Source organism: Dermochelys coriacea, chromosome 7 (genome assembly GCF_009764565.3).
Source record: "Dermochelys coriacea isolate rDerCor1 chromosome 7, rDerCor1.pri.v4, whole genome shotgun sequence".
In the NCBI taxonomy this organism is placed as follows: Eukaryota; Metazoa; Chordata; order Testudines; family Dermochelyidae; genus Dermochelys; species Dermochelys coriacea.
The window spans coordinates 86801855-86823916 of record NC_050074.1 but is presented as its reverse complement, the minus strand read 5'-3'; the positions used below and the strand labels follow the sequence as shown (position 1 = coordinate 86823916).

At 42.3% G+C, this 22062-nt stretch overlaps 1 protein-coding gene across 2 annotated transcripts in view; it reads right to left on the bottom strand.

The window, feature by feature from the left end:
- The window catches only part of IPMK (inositol polyphosphate multikinase), a 75454-nt gene extending 53392 nt beyond the window's left edge, over nucleotides 1-22062 (bottom strand). The window contains exons 1-2 of one of the 2 annotated variants that reach the window (XM_038409294.2): nucleotides 21631-22062; nucleotides 9596-9681 (exon numbers count right to left, since the gene is read on the bottom strand). In XM_038409294.2, coding sequence (XP_038265222.1) covers nucleotides 9596-9681; nucleotides 21631-21856 — 312 coding nt within the window. In that variant the 5' untranslated portion in view covers nucleotides 21857-22062. The remainder of the gene's footprint in view (nucleotides 1-9595; nucleotides 9682-21630) is intronic. The other variant, XM_038409293.2, reaches the window with a different exon arrangement.

Genomic DNA, 22062 nt, shown 5'->3' with positions numbered 1-22062 from the left:
CTGTGCAAAACCTCATAAGACAGTGAGGTTGAAGAACTGATGGCAAGACACCCTCTTACTGAAAATATGCAAATGAAGTTGGCTCTTCCCCAACCTCTTTAACTTTGCTTTGTGCCCTGAAAGATCCTCAGTTTACTTAGATATCTGCCAGAGATCTGCTAGTTTTCTAGCCACTACTTTTGGGATAGAGTAAGAGAAAAGGGACTTTTAAACAGATATTGCCAACTTGAAATCTGGTCATTTAAAAAAAAAAAAAAAAAAGTAGTTTAAGGAAATGCATGCCCTTGTTTCCCCATAGTACATTTTTAAGGTGTTGCAAGTTACATTTCTTTTTTGTTAAGTCTTTTTCTATCCCCTTGTACTGCATGAAAGATCCACACAAAAAGAAAAAACAGAATATTCAGACGAAGCAATGAAACTCTCAGTGTACAAATGCAAAGTAATCAATCTGAACACAGAATATTCGAATTAAGTGTATAATCTTAGTTACTTTTAACTATTTAATTATAATAAACAACTTATGTTAGAAATTTGTTTTAAATTGACATGTCTTTTTAAGCAAAAAGAAAAGGAGTACTTGTGGCACCTTAGAGACTAACAAATTTATTAGAGCATAAGCTTTCGTGAGCTACAGCTCACTTCATCGGATGCATTTTTCCACCAAATGCATCCGATGAAGTGAGCTGTAGCTCACGAAAGCTTATGCTCTAATAAATTTGTTAGTCTCTAAGGTGCCACAAGTACTCCTTTTCTTTTTGCGAATACAGACTAACACGGCTGCTACTCTTAAACATGTCTTTTTAAGGTATATTTAATACAGTGAGGTTCAATTTAATCTTCCTTTTCATCTAATTTAATTGTTTTTCCTTTTGGAGGTTTGTGTTTTATTCTTCATTAGGTTTGAGATTTGTAGGAATCCTACACTTCAGTGGAGGACTATATAAAATAAGTGAAGCTCACATATGACAATGTGGAGTGCAGAAGAAACTGATGAGTGACGATGAACAGCCTCTGTTAGAGGACAGCTTTAAGTTCTGCAGCCAAAAAAGGTTAAAAAAATAAAAATATTTAAAAAAAAAACCTTAGTATTTTCAAGTGACTGCAGCTTATTCGTTTGTGCCAGTTCTCCCATTTTGACCTCACTCTCCATCCATTTTGGGTTGCAGCACCGCATTCATGATCATGAATAGGTAAATCTCAATGTGCCACAAAAATATGCTGCACAGATTATACTTCACGGCATCAAACCACATATCAGCAGAGAAGAACCAAAACAAAAAAAAAAGATACATCTTATGTAAGACAAGATCCCCCACATAAAATCCTAAGGGATAAGAAAATGCTTTGAATTCTATTGTTTGAAACTGTTTCTTCTATACAACATTGCAGAGGGGCAAAAGTACATTAGTACAGTGATGGAGTGACATAGCTCCTGTTCATTTCTTTTTTAGGGAAGCATAGTTATCTGAACTAAGACTGTAAAAATGATTAACTGGGTTTATTAAATACTGTAATTCAACCTGCAGCAAAAGATGCCTTGCCTACCTGATCTACTTCATTTTCTATAACCAGCAAAAGAACAGTTTATGGAACACAGGCTGCCTTATCATGCTTTGCCCTACTTAGGCTGAAAAAGGGCTGAGCCTTGTTAGTTGTTACAGTTCTATTAGAAATCTTCCAACCCAGACACCTCCTTCAAATGGCGGGCTGACTTTTTGCAATTGAGGGGGAGGGTGAACCATCAGAATTCTTTTGAGCTGCCTCAAGTCACTGGAATCCTAATTACAATTGGAAGAAGCAAAGTAAAAAATCCTCTAGGACTGAAGCAAGCTGCTGCTTTACTAGAGTGGAGGGGTGGGGGGGGGGGGGAGAGAGAGAGGGAAGATGATCACTTAGGACTGCAAGCAGGACTGGCAGAAGCTCCCTAACAGTGTGAGGGCCCCCCCCACCAGCACCTGAACCGTGCTCCAACGCCACCCCTTCCCCAGGCTCTGCCCCCATACCACCCCTTCCCCCAAAGCCTCACCCCCACTCGCCCCTCTCCACTCCCTCCCTCCCTCCCACATCACTTGTCCTTACGGCCGGTAAAAAGTGATGGGGCGATGGCCCCCCGGTCCGGTGCCCATGACCCCTATCCAATGTTGCCCATACACTCAAAGACACAATGGCTCCATAGAACAAATGGGAGCACAAGGAATTCAGGATCAGGCTTCAGGTGAAAAATGTATCTGTTGCACCTGTACTAATATACATACATTACACACAAAAAATACACGAAATGAATTCTATTTAATTTCAAATACAAGCACTCTAAAAGAAAATAATGGCATATTAGGGTTGCCTGGGCAACAGTCAATTCTGCTTTCTTGTGCAGCCAGCCTGTATAGTGAATCCAACAAGTTTCCTTTGGACAGAGGTGAAAGTAAGCTGTTACTTCCCAGTACATTGTACCAGTAAGAGCCAGTGCGCCGTATTGGGACCGGCTTTCTCAGACGGCAATTTGAAGCCCTGGGGTAGTGGCAGCGGGGCTCCAGCAGGGATTTAAAGGGCACCAGAGCTTCAGCCGCCGCTACTGCCCCGGGGTCCTTTAAATCCCTGCCTGAGCCCTGCTGCCGAAGCCCTGGGGCAGCGGCGGCGGGGCTTTGGGGGGAATTTAAAGGGCCAGGGTGGTAGCGGCAGCTGGAGCCCTTTAAATCCCCGACAGAGCCTGGCTGCCGCTACCGCAGGGCTCAGGTGAGGATTTAAAGGGCTCGGGGCTCCAGCAGCCGCTACCACAGTGGTGCTCCAAGCCCTTTAAAGCTCTGCCAGTTCCCAGAACCCCAGGGTAGCGGTAGCAGCCGGGATCCCCCAGGCTCCTCAGTGATTTAAAGGGCCCGGGGATTTAAGGCCTTGCCTCTTCCAGTTAAGGCCACGCCTCTTCCAGTTAAAGCCACGCCCCCTTCTCAGGACTCTGGCATACCAATAAATCCTCTAACTTACTTTCACCCCGACTTTGGGGAAAAAAAAAACACCAAGTTATGTCTTTAAAACTACGGTATAAGGTATATGCACAGAGGTACAGAATTAAGGTTGCACGGTAAACTATAAATCTTATTTCCTAGTGAACAAGTGCTTGACTTGGCAGCCTAACTAATGTTTTAAATGGGATTTCATGTATGCATTGTCTTAGTTTATGAGTTTTAATTTTAAAAGTAAAGAAAAATGTAAAAGCCAACTTCTGGTATGAGAAACAAATTGCTTCCTCACAGCCACATCATCAATCAACAGGGTTTGAACCCTAAACCTACTGTAATGACTGCTACTATTTGAGCTACAAGATTAACATTAGCTGGCAGCAGGAGAAAGCAGTTTCCCCAGAAACAAAAGAAAAAAAGATCAAACGTGGGAAAGACAGAAGAGCTGCTATATTAGAGTTACAATCATACACCCCCAAAAAAACTAGTCTCCCTCTTGTCTTGCAATTTCTCTGTAGTTTCCCACTAGCTCCAACTACACGTTTCCATTAGGCTGCAATGCGCAAGTGAGTTATCACAATCTGTTGCAGTGTAAGAAATTCTCAAAAACGAAAAACCCACGAAGGACATGTTTTCTCTTCTCCTTGCTCATGGATTTGGAAGTCTACTGAAATGAATTGCAACCAACGAACAGCAAGAGAATCCTCAGCCTTTTAACTAGGTAGAGCCATTAGAAATGAAGTGGTACTACTTTCTGGATAGTTCTACATCCCTATTCAGTAAGATATGGGCCACTTCTTTATGCAGCCTCCAGAGTACGTGCCTGAAAATGAGGACAAGAGCCTGAGGGAAAATAATTTATTTGAAAGAGGAAGGGGTTCTCTGCAGTTTTCACAGCAGATCCTAACTACATATTCACAGCACATGACAAAGTTAACATTACTATTTTAAAATTGGTATACACATTCTTTAAAGCTATCAATTTAAGCAATGTCTAGTAAGCCATTAACTAAAATTACTGATCGTTAATCTGTTAATAAATTGCATTTTATAGGGGACAGTTTCAGTATCTGTCTTGCAGTCTCCCGTTACAGTTTATTTTTCCCCTCCCTAGTAACAGAGATAATCACTATTTGTCATTTTCCATCAGTGTGGATTGCCACACTTCTTGTAGAGCAGGGGAAGGCAAACTACAGCCCGAGGGCTGGATCCAGCCCGTCAGGGCTTTCAGTCTGGCCTGCGGGATTGCCAGCCCCGTGGGGCAGGGGGGCTAAGGCAAGCTCCCTGCCTCCCTTGGGGGGGGGGCGGGGGGAAGAAGAGGGCTCCATGCACTGCCCTCACCTGCAGGCACCACCCCCCGTAGTTCCCATTAGCTGGGAACGGGGAACTGCAGCCAACGGGAGCTTTGGGGGTGGCACCCACAGGCAAGGGCAGTGCACAGTGGAGCCACCTGCCCCATTCCACCCCCAGAAGCCACTGCCGGACCTGCTGGCCACTTCTGGGACCGGCACAGGACCAGGGCAGGTAGGGAGCCTGCCTTAACGGCGCCCCCCACACACACACACACACGCACAGAGCCACTCGAAGTAAGTGGCGCCGGGCAAGAGCCCAAACCCCTCCTGCACCCCGCACCCCTACCCCGAGCCCCCTAAACCCCTGCCTTGAGCCCCCTGCCCTGAGCCCCTTCCCATACTCTGCACCCCGTCCTGCATCCCAGCCCTCTGCCCTGAGCCCCATGCTGCACCCTGCACCAATCCTGCACCCCAACTCCTTGCCCATAGCCCCTTCCTGCATATCGCACCCCCTTTCACACCTCACACTCCCTCCTGCACCCCAATCCCCTGCCCCAACCCTACATTCATGGTCCTGCATACAATTTCCCCACCCAGATGTGGCCCTCAGGCCAAAAAGTTTGTTTATCCCTGTGGTAGAGTAAAGCAAAATATGATTTACCCAATGAAATAATCTCATAGGAAACAAATAATCAAGCAAGCCAAGTTTTACTTCGTTAACTAGAGGATTGTTGAACTGAAAAGGTCTCGCTCCCTGGCCAAATTTAGGTCTCCCAGGAAAACAATCAAAGAAAAAATTCAACCTCGTTATCCATATTTAGGTAGAAGTTGAAGAGAGTTGACTAAAGAGGTTTTACATTTTCACTGATGCCTGAAAATTATCTTGCCCTTTTGGATTTATCATCTGCTTCTGAAGAGATTCAACTGTGGTTTCCCCTTTTGGGTCATTATTGCTATTAAATTTGTTGCTTGGTGCAGGTTTCATTTTAATTGATTCAATATTGTCCCACTAAGCAAGTCTGCCTTGCTGTTTACTGTAAGACTCCTATTTTGTGATTACCCTGTATCAGTGGCACTTGGCTCTCTGCTCAATGGAGATTAGCCATTAAGGGAGCTTCTGCTGTCCTACTAAAAGAGACAACAGTTGCCATAGTATCTGTCATTTTCAGACAACTGCCAACAGAAATTAAGTCCTTCAATTTCAGGAGAGCCAGATGATTTCATTTGGAGGAATAGGGAGCACAACACACCTGGTGGTATGTTAATGGACAAATTAAGATGAAGATGGCATTCAAGTCATTGTATCTGAAAATCCCTTCCCTACTTCCTCCCACTCCATTGTCTGTTCTTGCTATATTCTTGCTCTCTCCTATAGTGACTCTGCCCACACAAAAGAATTTATTCTATCTAGAACACTATCCATGCTCTACTTTTAGCTAGAGTAGTTGGAGACTAGTAACACATGCTTTTCCTTTTCAATTAGTGCTTCTTCCAAGGTTTCTCCCAAATAGCTTGCTGCCCCAAATCTTGGTCAATACCAGGATTTGTTAAGCAGGTGAATCCTCTTCCTGGAGTTCTTAATTAAAACTGACTTCTGTCCACCACACTAGTAGCAATGGAACTCCCTGAAAGAGCGACTCCATCCATGGTTGCATCACAAAGAAGTGATCTCCTTAGTTTAGTCCTCAAGTTTCTTTCACATGGGTTTATGAAAATAGACAAACAAATCCTGCATGATGGAAGTTAATACTTTAAAGTTTTTCCTCAGACATCTGAATGTTTCCATTCCCTGGATTTTCATGGAAGAATTGATTGTTTGGGTGGTGATGGCATCTCTCTATCAGAGTCTAGGAACTTGCCCAGCAGAGTTTATCCTTTATTTTATCATTCTTCAAAGATACCTGTATTCAGCCTCCTATTCTTGCTGGGGAATTACCACTTAGCCTGGATTATGTCCTTTGTAGCCATCATGAAACTTCAGGGAAATATTTACATTTAGGTTTAGATGGCTCCTGCTAAGCCTCTTGTAACTCAAGAGTTGTGATTTTGTTTAACACAGTCTCAGAACGTCAATCATCAAGTTACACTAATACGTAAATATTGTTTTCACTTGCAGTGTGTTGTTTACTGCAGTCAATTTTGTATCTACACACACAATCCCAAAACAGAAAATATTCTGGTGACCTCACTAGTTTAGAAAAATATTTAACTTTAAAGTCCAAAACATAGAAAGAATTAAGGACACAAATCTCAGCAACAAGTATTCAATAATATTTCTTACTAATCTACAGATATGACCATGGACTTCTTAAGAACACACACACACACACACACACACACACACACACACACCCCTCCCTCCCTCCCCCTCCACCCCCCAGTTTCTGGACTGTGCCATTTGAAAAACACACACAGACCAAACATTTCACTCCAAAAATCTTTTTTTTTTTTTTAATAAAACCCATATTATCTTTGGTGATCACTACAGAGCATGTATAAGAAAATAATCAATGTGGTATAAACATGATTATTCTCAAGTCATTTGAGAAACTGGTTGTATTCATCTTATTCTGCTAGAAAAGACTGATTATGCCACATAAATACAATCACATAACATTAATGCCTGCTTTGTAGGCATGTACACTACAAATTATGTCTTGTACTAACAATTAAAGAGACTCTACATAAATCCCTGTACACCTGCAAAGTGAATCTAAACAGTTCAAAAAACATTTAAAATTTTTATTTATAATGTATATGAAAAGAAAAATGAATATTTATTAAGATGCAAATTAAAAATTTTCCTACAAAACCCAAAAATATTTTATGGTACTACAGAAAACTGGCCAACAGACTGAAAATATGGTACTAAGTGTGACGTTACATCCCATATTCTTCATAAAAATATCGTTATGATATGAATATGGCATAACTAAAATACGTTTTATGCAAGATGGGTCACGTAAGGTATCATTGGTTATGATTTGTTAATGTTATTATTCAATTTGTATACATGTATCATTTCTCAGAGTAGCAGCCATGTTAGTCTGTATTCGCAAAAAGAAAAGGAGTACTTGTGGCACCTTAGAGACTAACAAATTTATTTGAGCATAAGCTTTCGTGAGCTACAGCATCCGATGAAGTGAGCTGTAGCTCACGAAAGCTTATGCTCAAATTTGTTAGTCTCTAAGGTGCGACAAGTACTCCTTTTCTTTTTATGTATCATTTCTGTTTCTGATGATCAAAATATTGACTATGTAACAATTACAACTGTGCATGTACTTGGGGGAATGCCCCCCAGAGAGTAGGCAATCAGCCTGAATGGGCCATTTAAGAAGGACAACAGAACTTTGAAGATACTAATCTCCCACCTTCCTGGGATGTTGCTTTGACACTGCAGGGTCATGTGAGGATGTCAGCTGGTACGGAGTACCACCTTGGACACTGCAGGTATTTTTCCACTGGAAACAAAGGATTCCCGCCTTATGTAAATCCTATTTAAGGCTAGGAAGTGAGTCAATCAAGCTTCTTATTCTCCATTGCCTCCCCACCCAAGAAGGAAGACTGCTGAAAGAACCTGAAGAAACAAAGGAACTAAGCTGCGGAAAAGCAAGGACTGAGTCTAGACTGAGACAGGGATCTAGCCTATGAAGAGAAATAAACTCTAAGCTGCAGAAACTGTAACCTGCCTAAAACAACATTTAGGGTGAGAAATTACTATTTGTAATATGAACGAGAAGTACTTGTGGCACCTTAGAGACTAAAATTTATTTGGGCATAAGCTTTCATGTTTCTTTAGTGAATTAAGCTTAGGTTGCATGTTTTGTTTTATTTGCTCAGTAATCTGCTTTGTTCTGTTTGCTATCCCTTAGAATCACTTAAAATTTACCTTTTGTAGTTAATAAACTTATTTTTTGTTTATTTCAAAACCCAGTTTGTGCAATTCATATCTTGGGGGCACAAAGCTGGGCATATCTCCCTCCACATTCAGGAAGAGCGATTTTTATGAGCTTATGCTGTACAGATCTCTCTGTACAGCGCAAGACAATATAATTTTGGTTTACACTTCAGAAAGCGTGTGCACAGGAAAACTAGGTATTCCCCTAGCTCAGTCCTCCCACAGAGAGCTAATCGCAGACTCTATGTGATTCTGCAGCTAGGTGTGTCGCTACCTGTGTGTGTGCTGGACAGGGGCTGGAGAGCCTGACACAACATCACACAGTGGGGGGGACCCATGGTGGGAGAGGTGGGCTCAGTGAGACCCCAGCACAGCAAGTGGCACCCCGGAAGGGGGGGGTCCCCAACATGTCACACTAGGAATAAATGGTTTATTTCAACATGGAAAAGGTTAATAGCAAGGTGTCCACTACAGGGTTTCTTGAACCTTCTGAAATTTATGGTATTGGCCACTTTGAAAAACAGGATACTGGACTAGATGGACTACCGGTTTGATCCCATATGAAGATTTCCATGTTCTCTTGTCCAATTTGCTCCAACCTATGCATGATAGTAGAATTGGAGCAACTCGCTGAGGTAGAGAGAACAAGGTGAAGAGGAAGTCCTCCAGGGAAAACCCTAGAAACAGAAAAAACTTGGCAAGGAGACTTAAACATCAGCCTATGTTTGTTGCAATTATCTCAGGTACCCATAAAGCAAACCCAAGAAGGCAATAAATTTGGACTGTATATAAATTTCATCATGGTCCATTCAGAACAGACTGGGAATTTCACCCAGTTAGAAGGGAAGTTTTATTTGTTTGTTTTAAATTAATGGATCTGGTTTGTTAATACAGTGGAGAATGCAATTATTCTCTCAACAATGAACCAAAACTGGAGGGATGGGCCATATATACTACATTTCTAAACATGGGATTTTGAGACATTATATAGAAAACTGGGGTAGAATAAGAAGCTGAAGTACACATAGTGGTTTTGCAATGAGAGAAAATAGATGTGCGTGGTGGTCGGTTTTTCTTTTTTTGTTTGTTTGTTTTTCAAGCGTTATATGTGGAATTGTTGCCCATGGAACAGGTACATAGTCCCAAAGCCCTATCTGGACAGTGCATTTGGGACTCAGATAGCAGAAACTCTACTAACAGCAAGATCCAAGCAACACACAAATGTCCTGACAACTCTGCCAATGCAACATCACTCAAACCTGCAACACTGGGAAAGCAGGATTTGAATCCAAGTCTCTACATCGTGTATGGATGGTGCATTACTTACCACTTAAACCTTGACACTACACTGCAACTTTTGCAGTCAGAGATGGGTAGTGTACATTAAGTGAATCAGACACAACATTATCCCTTCAATAAGACAGGCCACTTCGTTACTGAAGAACTCTTACCTTGTTGTAGAACTCTTGTTCTCTGGGACCTCGAGGCGGTGGCTGCAATTGCTTCAAGACTGTGCCATCTGGATGCTGCAGTATGCCTAGAAAAACAAACAGTTCATTTATAGTTTAATTCTAAAGAATGCAACCATCCGGTCTTTTAAAACTAGTAAATATTAAACAAGAGATAGCCTAATTGCTTAGTGTAAACTGTTCCTACTGTTCTTTACAAAGAACAGAGGAAACTAGCAAACACAGCCCCAATCACCAAACTCTTAGCAGGGATTAGGGAAAAGGAGAGGACAAAAGAAGAATTCTTGTAGAAAGTGTGTTAAGTTATAATTATTTTTATACGAAAATAATGGAATCTTAACTCTACACAAGTAGGGATGGAAGACCTTTCTGCTGCTTTCCTTCCACCACTCCCACAAATGACTTTATAGTACTGTGCTGGAAGGAAAGAGGTAGAAAGGTCTTGTCAGAAGAAGGTGGTCCAGTGAGAAGAACCTTGAGAAAAAGGGTCTGGAAGACTAGGGCAAAGTTGAGGTTGTACTCCCTTGACTTCACTAGTGCTGATGTGCTGAGAGTAGTAATGCCTTATTTTTTTCATTTCCTGTCTTATGAAGTTTTGTTAGGTATATTGTGCATGTAGCAACTTTAATCCCTGAACACTACATAGTGTATCAGTTAATCATAAAAAATGATTCTTTTAGAAAGTGATTTAAAAAAAAAAAAAAAACAGCATGCCAGGAGTACTGGTCCTTTTGTAGGCAAAATATTTCTAAAACAAAATAGTTTTATTGTTCCTGTGACTTTTACAGGAACCTACTGATCCCATAGCTGTTCTGCACAGGAAAATCTGAAGAAAATCTTTATTATGCATGTGGAATGCGACCAGATTGGGCCCTTTATGGCAGTACAAGAAGTATTTTCTCACTGTAATGAGAGTTTTAAGAACATGTTTGTTCCACTATCTGTAAAGTTTTCACTAAAGGCATTCTAGCTTGTACAATATATTTTACCATACCCTGATACTTGTAAGCATATCAGCTAAACCGCTTTTAAAAAAAATAAAATTAAAAAAAAGTTACAAACTAAAGCAGAAATTACATTTAATTATGGGGCATTTTGATAACCACATAGGACTAATTAGAATGCACTGTTATATATTTGCTAATCAAAATAGTTTTCAAATTTATAAAGGGATTTTCGTTTTATGACAAAACATCAACATTGTGTACTAATTATTGTTATCCAACTGGCAGCGACGCTAAAAGATATGAATCCTGCAATCAGCATAATGTTGAAAACAGACAGACAATCTGATGAGTTATAAAACAAACCCCTTTGCAAGTTCTATTTTAACCCTCTCACCTTTACTAATCAAAAAAGAAATCTAACTTCATTTTTTCCATTCTCTGAATAGGTCTTTAACAAGTTAACACTTGTCAAATTTCTGACCCCTATCATTTGAGCTAAATCCCAAACACTTACTTTGTCACTAACACTAGAAAACAAGAGCACACTTTAGATCAAAGAGATTTGTTACAGCAAAACATACTGATGCATCATGCTGGAATGAATCATTCACAAATATAATTGTTTATCCCAGCTCCATCTAAAACTTTATAGAAAAATTCAAGGCTTTTGAGAGGAAAATATTTGATTTACAATTTCTACCTATTTAGGGGTTTTTTTGGTTCTCTTTTGCCAAGGAACATTACCGGACTGTGGCTTGACAAGTTAGTTAAAATACTGGTTAAAAAAAAAAAAAAAAACCAAAACACTATATCAGCAGTGTAAGTCTCTCTCTTGAATTTTGTATTCCGAACAAATTCCATAGCCTGCTAAAGGACAACAGTACTCCACCCACAGGACAAGAAGTCGAGGACCTGGTGAATCATTACCATTTTATACTGGCCTCAGCCATTGGCACGCTACCCCAAAAAACAGCCCCTTCCATCCCATTGCCTCACACAGATCTCCTTGGTTTTCTGACACCCTCTGTTGGATGGAGAGAGATGAGCAGAAACTTAAGTGCAGAGGACAGAAAACAAAGGCTGATTCAGACAGAGCAAAACAAAAATTCTTCAAAGCCTGTCCTGAGGCTGTATTACAGGCCAAATCCCACCCCAAGAAGCTATCCAAAGTGGTAAAACATTTAATTCTGTGGGCTGGTCTATACTAACAATCTAAGGCCTGGTCTACACTGGGGGGGGGAGGTAATCGATCTAAGATATACAACTTCAGCTATGAGAATAGCATAGCTGAAGTCGACATATCTTAGATCGACTTAGAATCACTTACTTCGCGTCTTCGCGGCGCGGAATTGACGGCGGACGCTCCCCCATCAACTCTACTTCTACCTCTTGCCGTGGTGGAGTTCCAGAGTCCACGGCAGAGCGATCGGGGATCGATTTATCGTATCTACACTAGACGTGATAAATCGATCCCTGATAGATTGATCACTACCTGCCGATCCGGCAGGTAGCGTAGACATGGCCCAAGTTGATCTAAGTTACACCAGTAACTGAAGTTGACATAACTTAGGTTGACTTACAGAAGAGTCTACACCCCACTATGTTGACGGGAGATGCTCTCCCACAGACTTAGCGGGTCTTCACCAGACCTGCTAAATTGACACCGCTGCATTGATCGCAACTGTGCCAATTTAGCTGATAGTGTACACATGGCCTGAGTGTCTACAACTGCATCAAAGTGCTATCATCCTACTTCACTGAAAAGATCATGCACATTCAGGATGCCTTCTCAAACAACATGGATCCACTATGCCTGCATCCCCCAACCAACAGCCAACTTGCATTCCCTGAGTTCAATGTATTCAATCATCAAGTGGTTCCAGACACCTTAAAGGAGTCCCAACTCAAGACATAAATCCAACCCAGGCCCTTCTTGGCTTGTGAAAGAGAGAAATTAACAACAAGCGCTACTCCTTACCAAAACAGCCAGTGCCCCATTCAAAAAAGGAAACTTCCCTTTTTCTTTCAAACCATAAAGAAACCCACCCTAGATACTTCAGTCTTAGCCAGCTATCACCCACTGTCAAACCTGTCATTCCTGAGAAATCTAGCCAAAGGCCAACTACAAGCTCATCTAACTGAAGCCAACATTTTGGTCCCAGGATACCAAAAAAGTGTTTAAAGCTCCAGGAAAGAGACTGGCCAACAACTTTGCACCTCTTCTCCTTTCATATGGCTTAAAAACATAAATATTAAAGTTTAGGTTGGCAATTCAATTGATTGCCTCAGGTGATGTGGAGTAGATGGCAGAGATAGGACCAGGATACAATCATTTGGAACACTGGTTCAAGTGTCCCATAGGCTGACATCCGTTTCCACTGTCACAAATAGGATCATGGCTCAGCTTCCATGTACAGAGGAAGTAGACATCTGCCACATGATATACATATGCAGTTCAAAGTGGACCATATTTTCCATGGGAGCGAAAAGCCACTGGGTTCCCCAGTTGGATCCTAGATGAGATGTTTGTTCAGAATGTTGGTGTCCTCCCACCTTGCTTGTCATTAATCTTGGACAAAATGCTGAGTCTTCAAGCTCTTGCACTCCAAGCCAAAAAGGTTTTCTGGGATTAAATTGGAAATCTCAGTATGTTATTTAAGTCTTCATGTATTGGAAGACCCGTGTTCCCTCAAACATGATGGGACTCCAGAAGGATTCCCATGTTGTGACAAATTTGGGCTGGGTTGATGTGTACCAATACAGGAAGCCATGGTTATGGAATTGATTATGCTGCGTCCATAGAGATCCACATGGTGATGTTGAGTGTTGACAAGTGGTGTGTGAGAGCCATCAAACCGGAGAGACGAGCAGTATTCTGTGGGAGAGCAGACAAGGGCTAGTAAAGAGGCCCAAAGAGCTTTTTGCATCAACTTCCCCAATCATTCCCAACAGTTTCTAAAGGAGATTTACATACATCTTTACTTTGTCATGGGTGATTTCAGGTACTGGTGGTATGCGATGATTCAGTCAAATGGCACTCCAAGATCGTCCAGGGTGGAATCATGTCTTATCTGCTGGCCACAGAAGTCCATATGCAATTTCATCCTAGCCTCTCGACTGTTTAGATGAAATGCTGACATTACAGTCTTAATGGGGTTTGGTTTTAGCTGCCAATATAAGAAATATTCTTCCATGTTTTTAAGGTTCTTGGTTAGGACTTGTTCTACAGTAGGTAAATCCTGTGCTTGTGCTGTCAGAGCAAAGACAAATTTCCATGATGTGGTTTGGGGAAGGTCAGTGGTGTACATATTAAATGAGATCGGTGCTAGCGCTGAACCCTGTGATAGGCAATTGTTGAGAGTGCATACTCTGTTGACCTAGTCACTAAAGGAAAGTGCAAAGCCTGTGACTGGTCAGAACTTCTTGGAAGAATTTTATCATGGGATAATTTATCCTGGGATAATTATCATGCAATAATTTTGCTGGCTTTCAGAAGACTGTTCACCCGTATGGTGGCGCAGGCAGTAGATGAGTCTAAGAAAGCTGCCCCAATCTTTGAATTTTCACTGGACTCTCACCTCAGTGTGTGTTGTTTAAGACTCATGCTTGATCAGTTCAGCTGTGGCCTGGTCAGAAACCTACTTGTTCATTAGATAACATTGCTTCTACAAGCAGCATTCACTCCTTTGGCACAATTAAACTCTTGAACAACAAAAGTAAATCTCATCACCGCAAGAGACAACCTTCTCAAGGGGTGGACCAAGACTGTGGCATGAATTCCCCCAGGAACTAAGTACCACCACAAACCTCACCACTTTCCATTCCAAGGTCAAGGTGCATTTCTTTGACCTTGCTTCTCTAACATGAACATAGCAAGAAGTATATTTAACAAAACAGCTAGCAAAACACAACATCCACTCACTTCTCCCTCTGAGGAGAGGATGAGAGAAAGACCACCACACTCACATACAATGGTGAACACCATGGTGTAAAAACCTATATGGAACAGAATAGTATAAAAAGAACAAAACTATTCTCCTTTTTATAGGGTGACTGATACGTTATTTTTCAAAGCTATTCAATTCCTAGTAAGAGTTAAGCCAGACAAAAATAATTCTATTTTCATTAAGTGGAGAATATGTTCATGTTTCAGCAAGTTATGAACACACAAATGGAGAATAGGGGTTATGCCTGAAAAAGTTTTCATGCTATTTAACTTTACTATAACAAGAGCCAACAAATGCCCATAACAACAAAAATTAATAGGCAATGTAGGTTTTAAAAGGCTTAGTCATTTTTTCCTGCATATACGTTATTTTGCTAAAATCAGCCTTATGGCTTAGCTGATAGCAATGTTGCAAACTAACAATCTAAGAAATTAACTGAATCTCTCAGCTCAGTCATCTTACGTTTACTTAAATTAATTGTTTTGGCACATAGTCAAAAGATATGGTTGGGCAGAAGATGGAAAAAGAAGGGAGAGACTCAAAGTGACTGCAGCTCACCAAGAACTAGCACTGCCTGTGTTAAACTGTCCTCATCATAAGGACAGGGCAGGACAACACTGTGCCTTTAAGGAGATTTCTACCCCTCCAGTACTAAATTTTTGTTAATAGAGAACAGAAACTGAAGAGTGTCATTCTGATCAAAAAGAAAAATTCCACTTTGTGATGACAAGCTTCTTTCTATGATTTATTCATTCCTAACTTTTCAGATAAATTCTTCTATACAAAACAGAAGAAACTACAGAGTGGCAGTTATCAGAAGTACCAATATGCTGGTTTTAAAAAAAAAGGTAGCTAGAATAAGTTCTGACTCTGAAGTTTAGCCTTTCAAAGTTTATGAGACATGGTAAACCAGGGGTGGGCAAACTATGGCCCATGGGCTGGATCCAGCCTGTCAGGGCTTTGGCTCTGGCCTGCGGGCTTGCCCTCCATGGTGTCGCAGGCCCTGTGCCATTCTCAGAAACAGCCAGCATCACATCCCTGGACCCCGGGGAGGGGAAGCTCCGTGCACTGCCCTTGCTTCCAGGCACTGCCCCCCGCAGCTCCCATGGCCAGGAATGGGGAACCGCAGCCAATGGGAGCTTCAGGGGAGGTACCTGGAGGCATGGCAAGGGCAGCGCACAGAGCCATGTGCCGGCCCCCTCTCAGGGGCTGCGCAGAGACATGGTTCTGGCCACCTCTCAGAGTGGCGCAGCGTGGGGACGGGACAGGACAGGCAGGCAGAGAGCCTGCCCTGGCCCCAGTGCACGCTGCTGTCACCCCGGAGCCGCTTTAGGTAAGCGGCACTGGGCCAGAGCCCGAACCCCTCCTGCACCCCACCCCCCAACTGCCTGCCATAAGCCCCCTGCCTGCATCTCACACCCCTCCTGCACCCCAACCCCTGCCCTGAGCCCCCGTCGCACCCCAATCCTCTGCCCTGAGCCCCCTCCTGCACTCCGCACCCCAACCCCCTTCCCTGAGCCCCCTCATACATCCTGCAGCCTCCTCTGCCCCAATCCCTTGCCCCAAGCCCGTTCCTGCACACCACACCCCCTCCCGCACTCCAACCCCCTGCCACGCATACAATTTCCCCACCCAGATGTAGCCCTCAGCCCAAAAAGTTTGCCCACCCCTGTGGTAAACAAACAAAGAAAGCTGGGTGGCCCCTGACATGTCAGTGGATGGAGAATTCTTATTGCTACTAAAAATGGTGATTTTCTGGGAAGAATTACATTTGATTGGGTTTCTTTGGTCAGTCTTGGAAATGGTTGTTTCTTCTATGGCTTTTTTTTCTTTTTAAATAAGCCAGGTTTTATATTTTTCTATAATTTCTATTTACACACGCAACTATATAGGGAATGGAGTTACTTAAGTGGCCTATGCAACGTAGCAGGTGCTATAAGTGAAGCAAAGAAGTCTTAGCAGTCGCTTAACAACAATTTAAAATGTGTGCTAAGAGCTGAAAATAGTTTTCTAGAGTCCTTAATTTTTGTCCTTTATTTAGATATTGGCATATGAATTATGTTCCCCTCTCTCTAAAGGCACAGCTACAAGGACATTCAATCAAAAATTAGTTCACAGTCTATAAATTGGCTGCATCATTATTAACAGACTTTTTTTAAGTGGTATAAATTTAAGACTGAAATCAAGCTGTTTGCTAAGACTGGGTTTTGAACACATTCCACAGTTATGAACTGCCAGACACAAAGTGAATATGGGCCTCATAACTCACTAGGATCAACACAACACATCTTTGAAAAACAGCCCTTTTTTACATATATTTGTGTGTAGACATGGTGGAAAGCACACCCTCAGGTGAACATGGTACTCTACTGACAAATGTTTGAATTACTAAGAATCTCAATATTAAAGGCCACATATAGAACTTCAGTTAACCTAAAGCTTACATTCTGCCACTGCATCATCAAGATTAGACAACATACAAGGCCAGGCAAATACTTCTCAAAATAAAACCCATGCAATACTGAATTAACAAAATGAACTTTGAGGACAAACTGTTATACAAGTGTTTGGCTGGTTTGTTTTGGGGTTTTGTTTGTTTGTTCTTTTAAACAGCTACCTACCTCTGATATGTGACACTCTGGATTATGATGAAGTTTATTACTTGAAGAGTTTAGTGCAATCATTCTTAAATATACAGACACTTCAAGTGTTAAAATATACTAACAAATGGCAAGGGGAGGTCTAGTTAATTTCCAGACCTAGCACTTTTCACAAGGACAAGATTCTTTCTCCTTCCCACCCACCTAAAACAAAACCACCACCACCACCACCAGAGAATCATACTAATGTAGTTTGGGAGTACGTGGGTGGGACGTTCTGTACCTCGGGGAAACACCCAGCTCCCCCATCTTCATCCTTATAATATGATTGGGGGGGGGTATCTAATGCAAAGTTTGTCATGTCTTCAGAAGGCTCATGATGTACTAAGCATTGTTATGGTAATGTTACAGGTTGTAATTTCATGTATACAGTTATGAGGCTTGAAAATGTGTCCTCATAGCTTAAAACAAGCCCAGGCAAAAGCTCGCCAGAAGCAGAAGAGCAGTTCACACCTCATCAGGACATGTATGGGACAAACCCAGCTCAGCCTCACAGGAACAAAGGACACTGGCCTAGGCAACAACAAAGGATCCGTTGGACTCTCGAGTGAGTCACCCCCCCTTCCTTTGGTTAGTTTGGGACTGTGATGAGGTAACGCTCACCTGACTCTCAAGGGGCGAGAGGGGGACCAAGCCAAGAGGGAAGAAAGAACATGACAAAAGGGAGAGACTTTTGCTCTTCCTCTCTCTTCCACCTACATCTACAGACACCACACCAAGCGACTGAAGCACTGATCAAAGGGGAGAGCATGGCTGTAGAGCAACCAGCTAGCGGTGAGAAGCATCTAAGTTTGTAAGGCCACTGAAAGCATTAAGAGCAGCTTAGAATGCTTTTTGCTTTTATTTCATTTGACCCAATCTGACTTGTTATGCTTTGACTTATAATCACTTAAAATTTATCTTTGTAGTTAATAAATGTTTGTTTATTCTACCTGAAGCAGTGTGCTTGGTTTGAAGTGTGTCCCAGACTCCCCTTGGGATAACAAGCCTGATACATATCAATTTCTTTGTTAAACTGATGAACTCATATAAGCTTGCAGTGTCCAGCGGACACAACTGGACATTGCAAGACGGAGTTACTAGGGCTGTGTTTGGGACCAGAAATATTGGCTAGTGTCATTCGGTTGCACAATGCAAGGAGCAGCTTACATTCCTATGCGTGAATAGCCCAGGAATGGGGGTACTCACAGCAGAGCTTGGTAAGGCCGGCTCCCAGAGTCAAGGATTGGCATGACCTAGCAGATCACCGGTCCAGATAACACCAGAGGGGAACATCACAGTGGGTTTGGTTTAATTTAGTTTCATGCACAATAAAGATCTACATCTCAATGCATTTATAAACAATTAGTAAAGCAGGTTAGCAGTCAAAAAGCTGACCTCCACCAATAGAAAACACAATGGAACTCTCTCACTGCGTGTGCACCTTTACGCGTGCTCGGATGACCAAAACAAGAAAGTTACTTTATTTGGTCATTACATCCAATACGTACCCTTGATGGGATTATAAATAAATCAATTTGTCACATAAATAGTCTGAACATTTATTTTAGAAGACAACCCCTTTTGCTTATTTGTTAAGTAGAAAAACAAAGATATGATCCTTTGAAAGAAAAGGAGTAGTTGTGGCACCTTAGAAACTAACAAATTTATTAGAGCATAAGCTTTCGTGAGCTACAGCTCACTTCATCGGTTTCTTTTTATGGATACAGACTAACCCGGCTGCTACTCTGAAACATGATCCTTTGAAAGAATCTCAAAGTACTTTACAAAGATGGGCCAGGAACATAGCCCACTATCACTTCTGAAAATAGGGTGACAAATTCTTTTCCCACTTTGAAACTTATCAGATTAGTCCCATCAATCTGTCATGAATAAGGGAGACCAACAGATGTCTACAAACATTCTTCAAACTACAATCTCCCTGGACTCCAACAAGGAGCTTGAGGACTTCATTTTCATCCTGACTGGTAGATCACCAATACGTTCCCTCTGATATCAACTAATCACTCATCCCCTTACACTCAAACAGAAATGCCAGATGTTTTTATTGCCAGATGCTACTGAAAACAATCATCATACATGCTGGATCGTGGAACATACTTTTTCTTACCATACAAAACATTTTTAGTAGGGACAATTTCAGATAGACTCAAGGTCAATGTAATGCTCACTGCATTCATGGAAAAAAAAAAAAAAAGACTCGTACTGAGAGGCTGCAAAATTAATATACAAATTAAATTTTATATTTACAGTCATACCACCATTATAGTTTGTTCATAACTTTGTGCTCACTACCAGATAAGACTTGTCAACCACTCCCATCTATCATACAGCAAGTGTTCAATAAAAAAAAAAAAAAAAAAAAAGACCATGCCCCAATTTTCCCTTTAAACACACACACACACACACACACACACGTTAGAAAACGGTTATAAAATATTCTCTGTGTCCTTTACAAGGATGGACATTATTAATACTTGGCACTAATAAAAGCTAGGCTTCTCAATACTTTTGTGGACTTGGGCCTAAGTCTCTTTTTGGGGAAGCCTTTCCACCGAAAGAGGAAGGACAGATATTCAGAGGACAAGAAGTAGTTAAGAGTATTTTAATCTGGAGTAGAACCATACCACATAATCTTGCAGTTGCTTATGTAATGCTATTTAGAAAGATCGTGGTTAATATATTAGACATGGACTGTCTATATTAGCGTGTCTAATGTGTAAGGTTTGTGGTCCAGATGTACGTTTATTTGTCAAACATAAATTTGTGGGCTGCTTGTATATGTAGATATGAGAGAAAAAAAACTTAATAGTTATCCAATTTCTCTCTAGTAGCTACTGTTTTTATATGCTTGCATAGTTTGGGGGAGGGACCCTGCAGAAAACACACCAACAAACTTAACCTTGCTATGATGGACAAGGTATTTAACTGTATTATAGAGAGGCTCATTGCAGAGAAACAGATTTTATTTAAATGAAACCTACTTTTAAGTGGACAGACAAAACATCTTCAGTTGGACTAGCAATTTCCCTGAATAGATTAATATCTAGTTTATTGGTAGCAGCTATGTTAGTCTGTATTCGCAAAAAGAAAAGGAGTACTTGTGGCACCTTAGAGACTAAAATTTATTAGAGCATAAGCTTTCGTGAGCTGTAGCTCACGAAAGCTTATGCTCTAATAAATTTGTTAGTCTCTAAGGTGCCACAAGTACTCCTTTTCTATCTAGTTTATGAGACAGTTGACTGCATATATTTTTTTTTGGTTCAACTAATATATTTTCCTAACCAGCAACCTAAAACTTCAATGCTGTAGTACTACACATACTGTGGGAGGAAAGTATTCACCAAGCATCTCAGAAACCAGGAGAAGGACAATTAAAAAGAGACTATCAGAATATTAGGGATCCATTAAAATGTACATCCGGTCAAAAAAATGGGCATTTCCTCTCAATTAACAGCTAAAAAAAAAAATTTAATATCTGGAAGGCTCTGCAGTCACTTGTATTTCCATTTAGATAATCATGTATGACTGACATTTCTCACAGACCCTTTTGTACCTACTGAGCTGGGTCTATTAATATTATCTCAGAGACAAGTTGTATTGCCTAACCCAGAAATTTTCCCAACATATCACCAAAAGGGTGATTTGTTTAAAGACACTTGTTTAAAGTAGGGTGATGAATGTAATTAAAACCTTGGTTGTTGAGATTTGACTATTCCCTCTTTTACTCAGCGTATGGGTGCTCCTGCCCCCCTCCCCCCAAGATTTTTCCAAATGACAAAGATACTTTTTGCATGGTAACTAAACCTTTCTTTAGTCGTTCATAATGAATGCCATCATTACATTCAGCTACACCACCTCACTCTGATGTTTTCTTTATAACTCTTACTTAGTCATCCAAGTGAAACCTGCACTGGGAAAAAATCCCCAATACTCAAGCCCTTCACTCTTAGAGAATCCCAATGCAATTGCTCCTGTAATTTTGTACAACCTCTAGTTAAGAGCAATCTCTACTGAGAAACTGACATGTTGGTCCCTTGGGTGGAAATGCAAGTTTCACCCCTTTCAGACAACTTCTTCCTTAGCAGGAATCCCTATGCATGACTAGAAAATAGATCCATACCCCACATAGGGTTCACACCCCTCAAAAGGGGAGCACAGAAACACCACACAGGGGAGTCTCAGCCCATAGCAAAGCAAAGAACAGCAGATCCACTCCCGCACCCCCAAAGGAAATTAAAGGGAGGATTAAACGTAATGGGGCACAGGAGGGACGAGCACGACCCAGTCGAAACACGGGACCCAAGTTCAAATCACACCAGGGGATGGCGTAGAAGAGAAAACCAGACCCCACCTTCCAAGCGAGAAGGAAGGAAGCCAGGGCCCGCTGTGTTCCCCTCACCCCCGGGTCAGTTCCCCGACAAGGCAGGGGCGGGCTCCACGCCCTCCTCGGCCGCACTCACCCCCTTTATCCTTGCCGTACATGTGCCCGGCCACTTGGTGGGAGAGCGGGACGCAGCCGTTCAGCAGCCCCTGCCTGCCCCCGCGTACCGCGACTGAGGCGCTGGACGGTTCGCGCGCCGTGCCCCGCAGCGGCTCGGCCTCCTCCCCGTCCCCAGCGCGGCGCTGCCCGCTCTCCGGGCGCCCCGCAGGCGCAGGCGGCGCTCGGCGCTGCGGCTCGGTTGCCATGTCCCGGGGCGGGGGGGGGGGGAGGGGAGAAAGAGAGAGCGAGGGCTCCGGGTCTGCGCCCTGCGGGCTTCAGCAGCTGCCGGCTGCCCAGGAAGCAGCGGGGCGGGCCCGCGACCCCATCGCCCCGCGCACCGCTCGGGAGCCCAGCTCCCTCCCTGCGCGCTCGGGGAGCGACTGGCGGCGGCGGCGGCGGCAGCACCGCGATA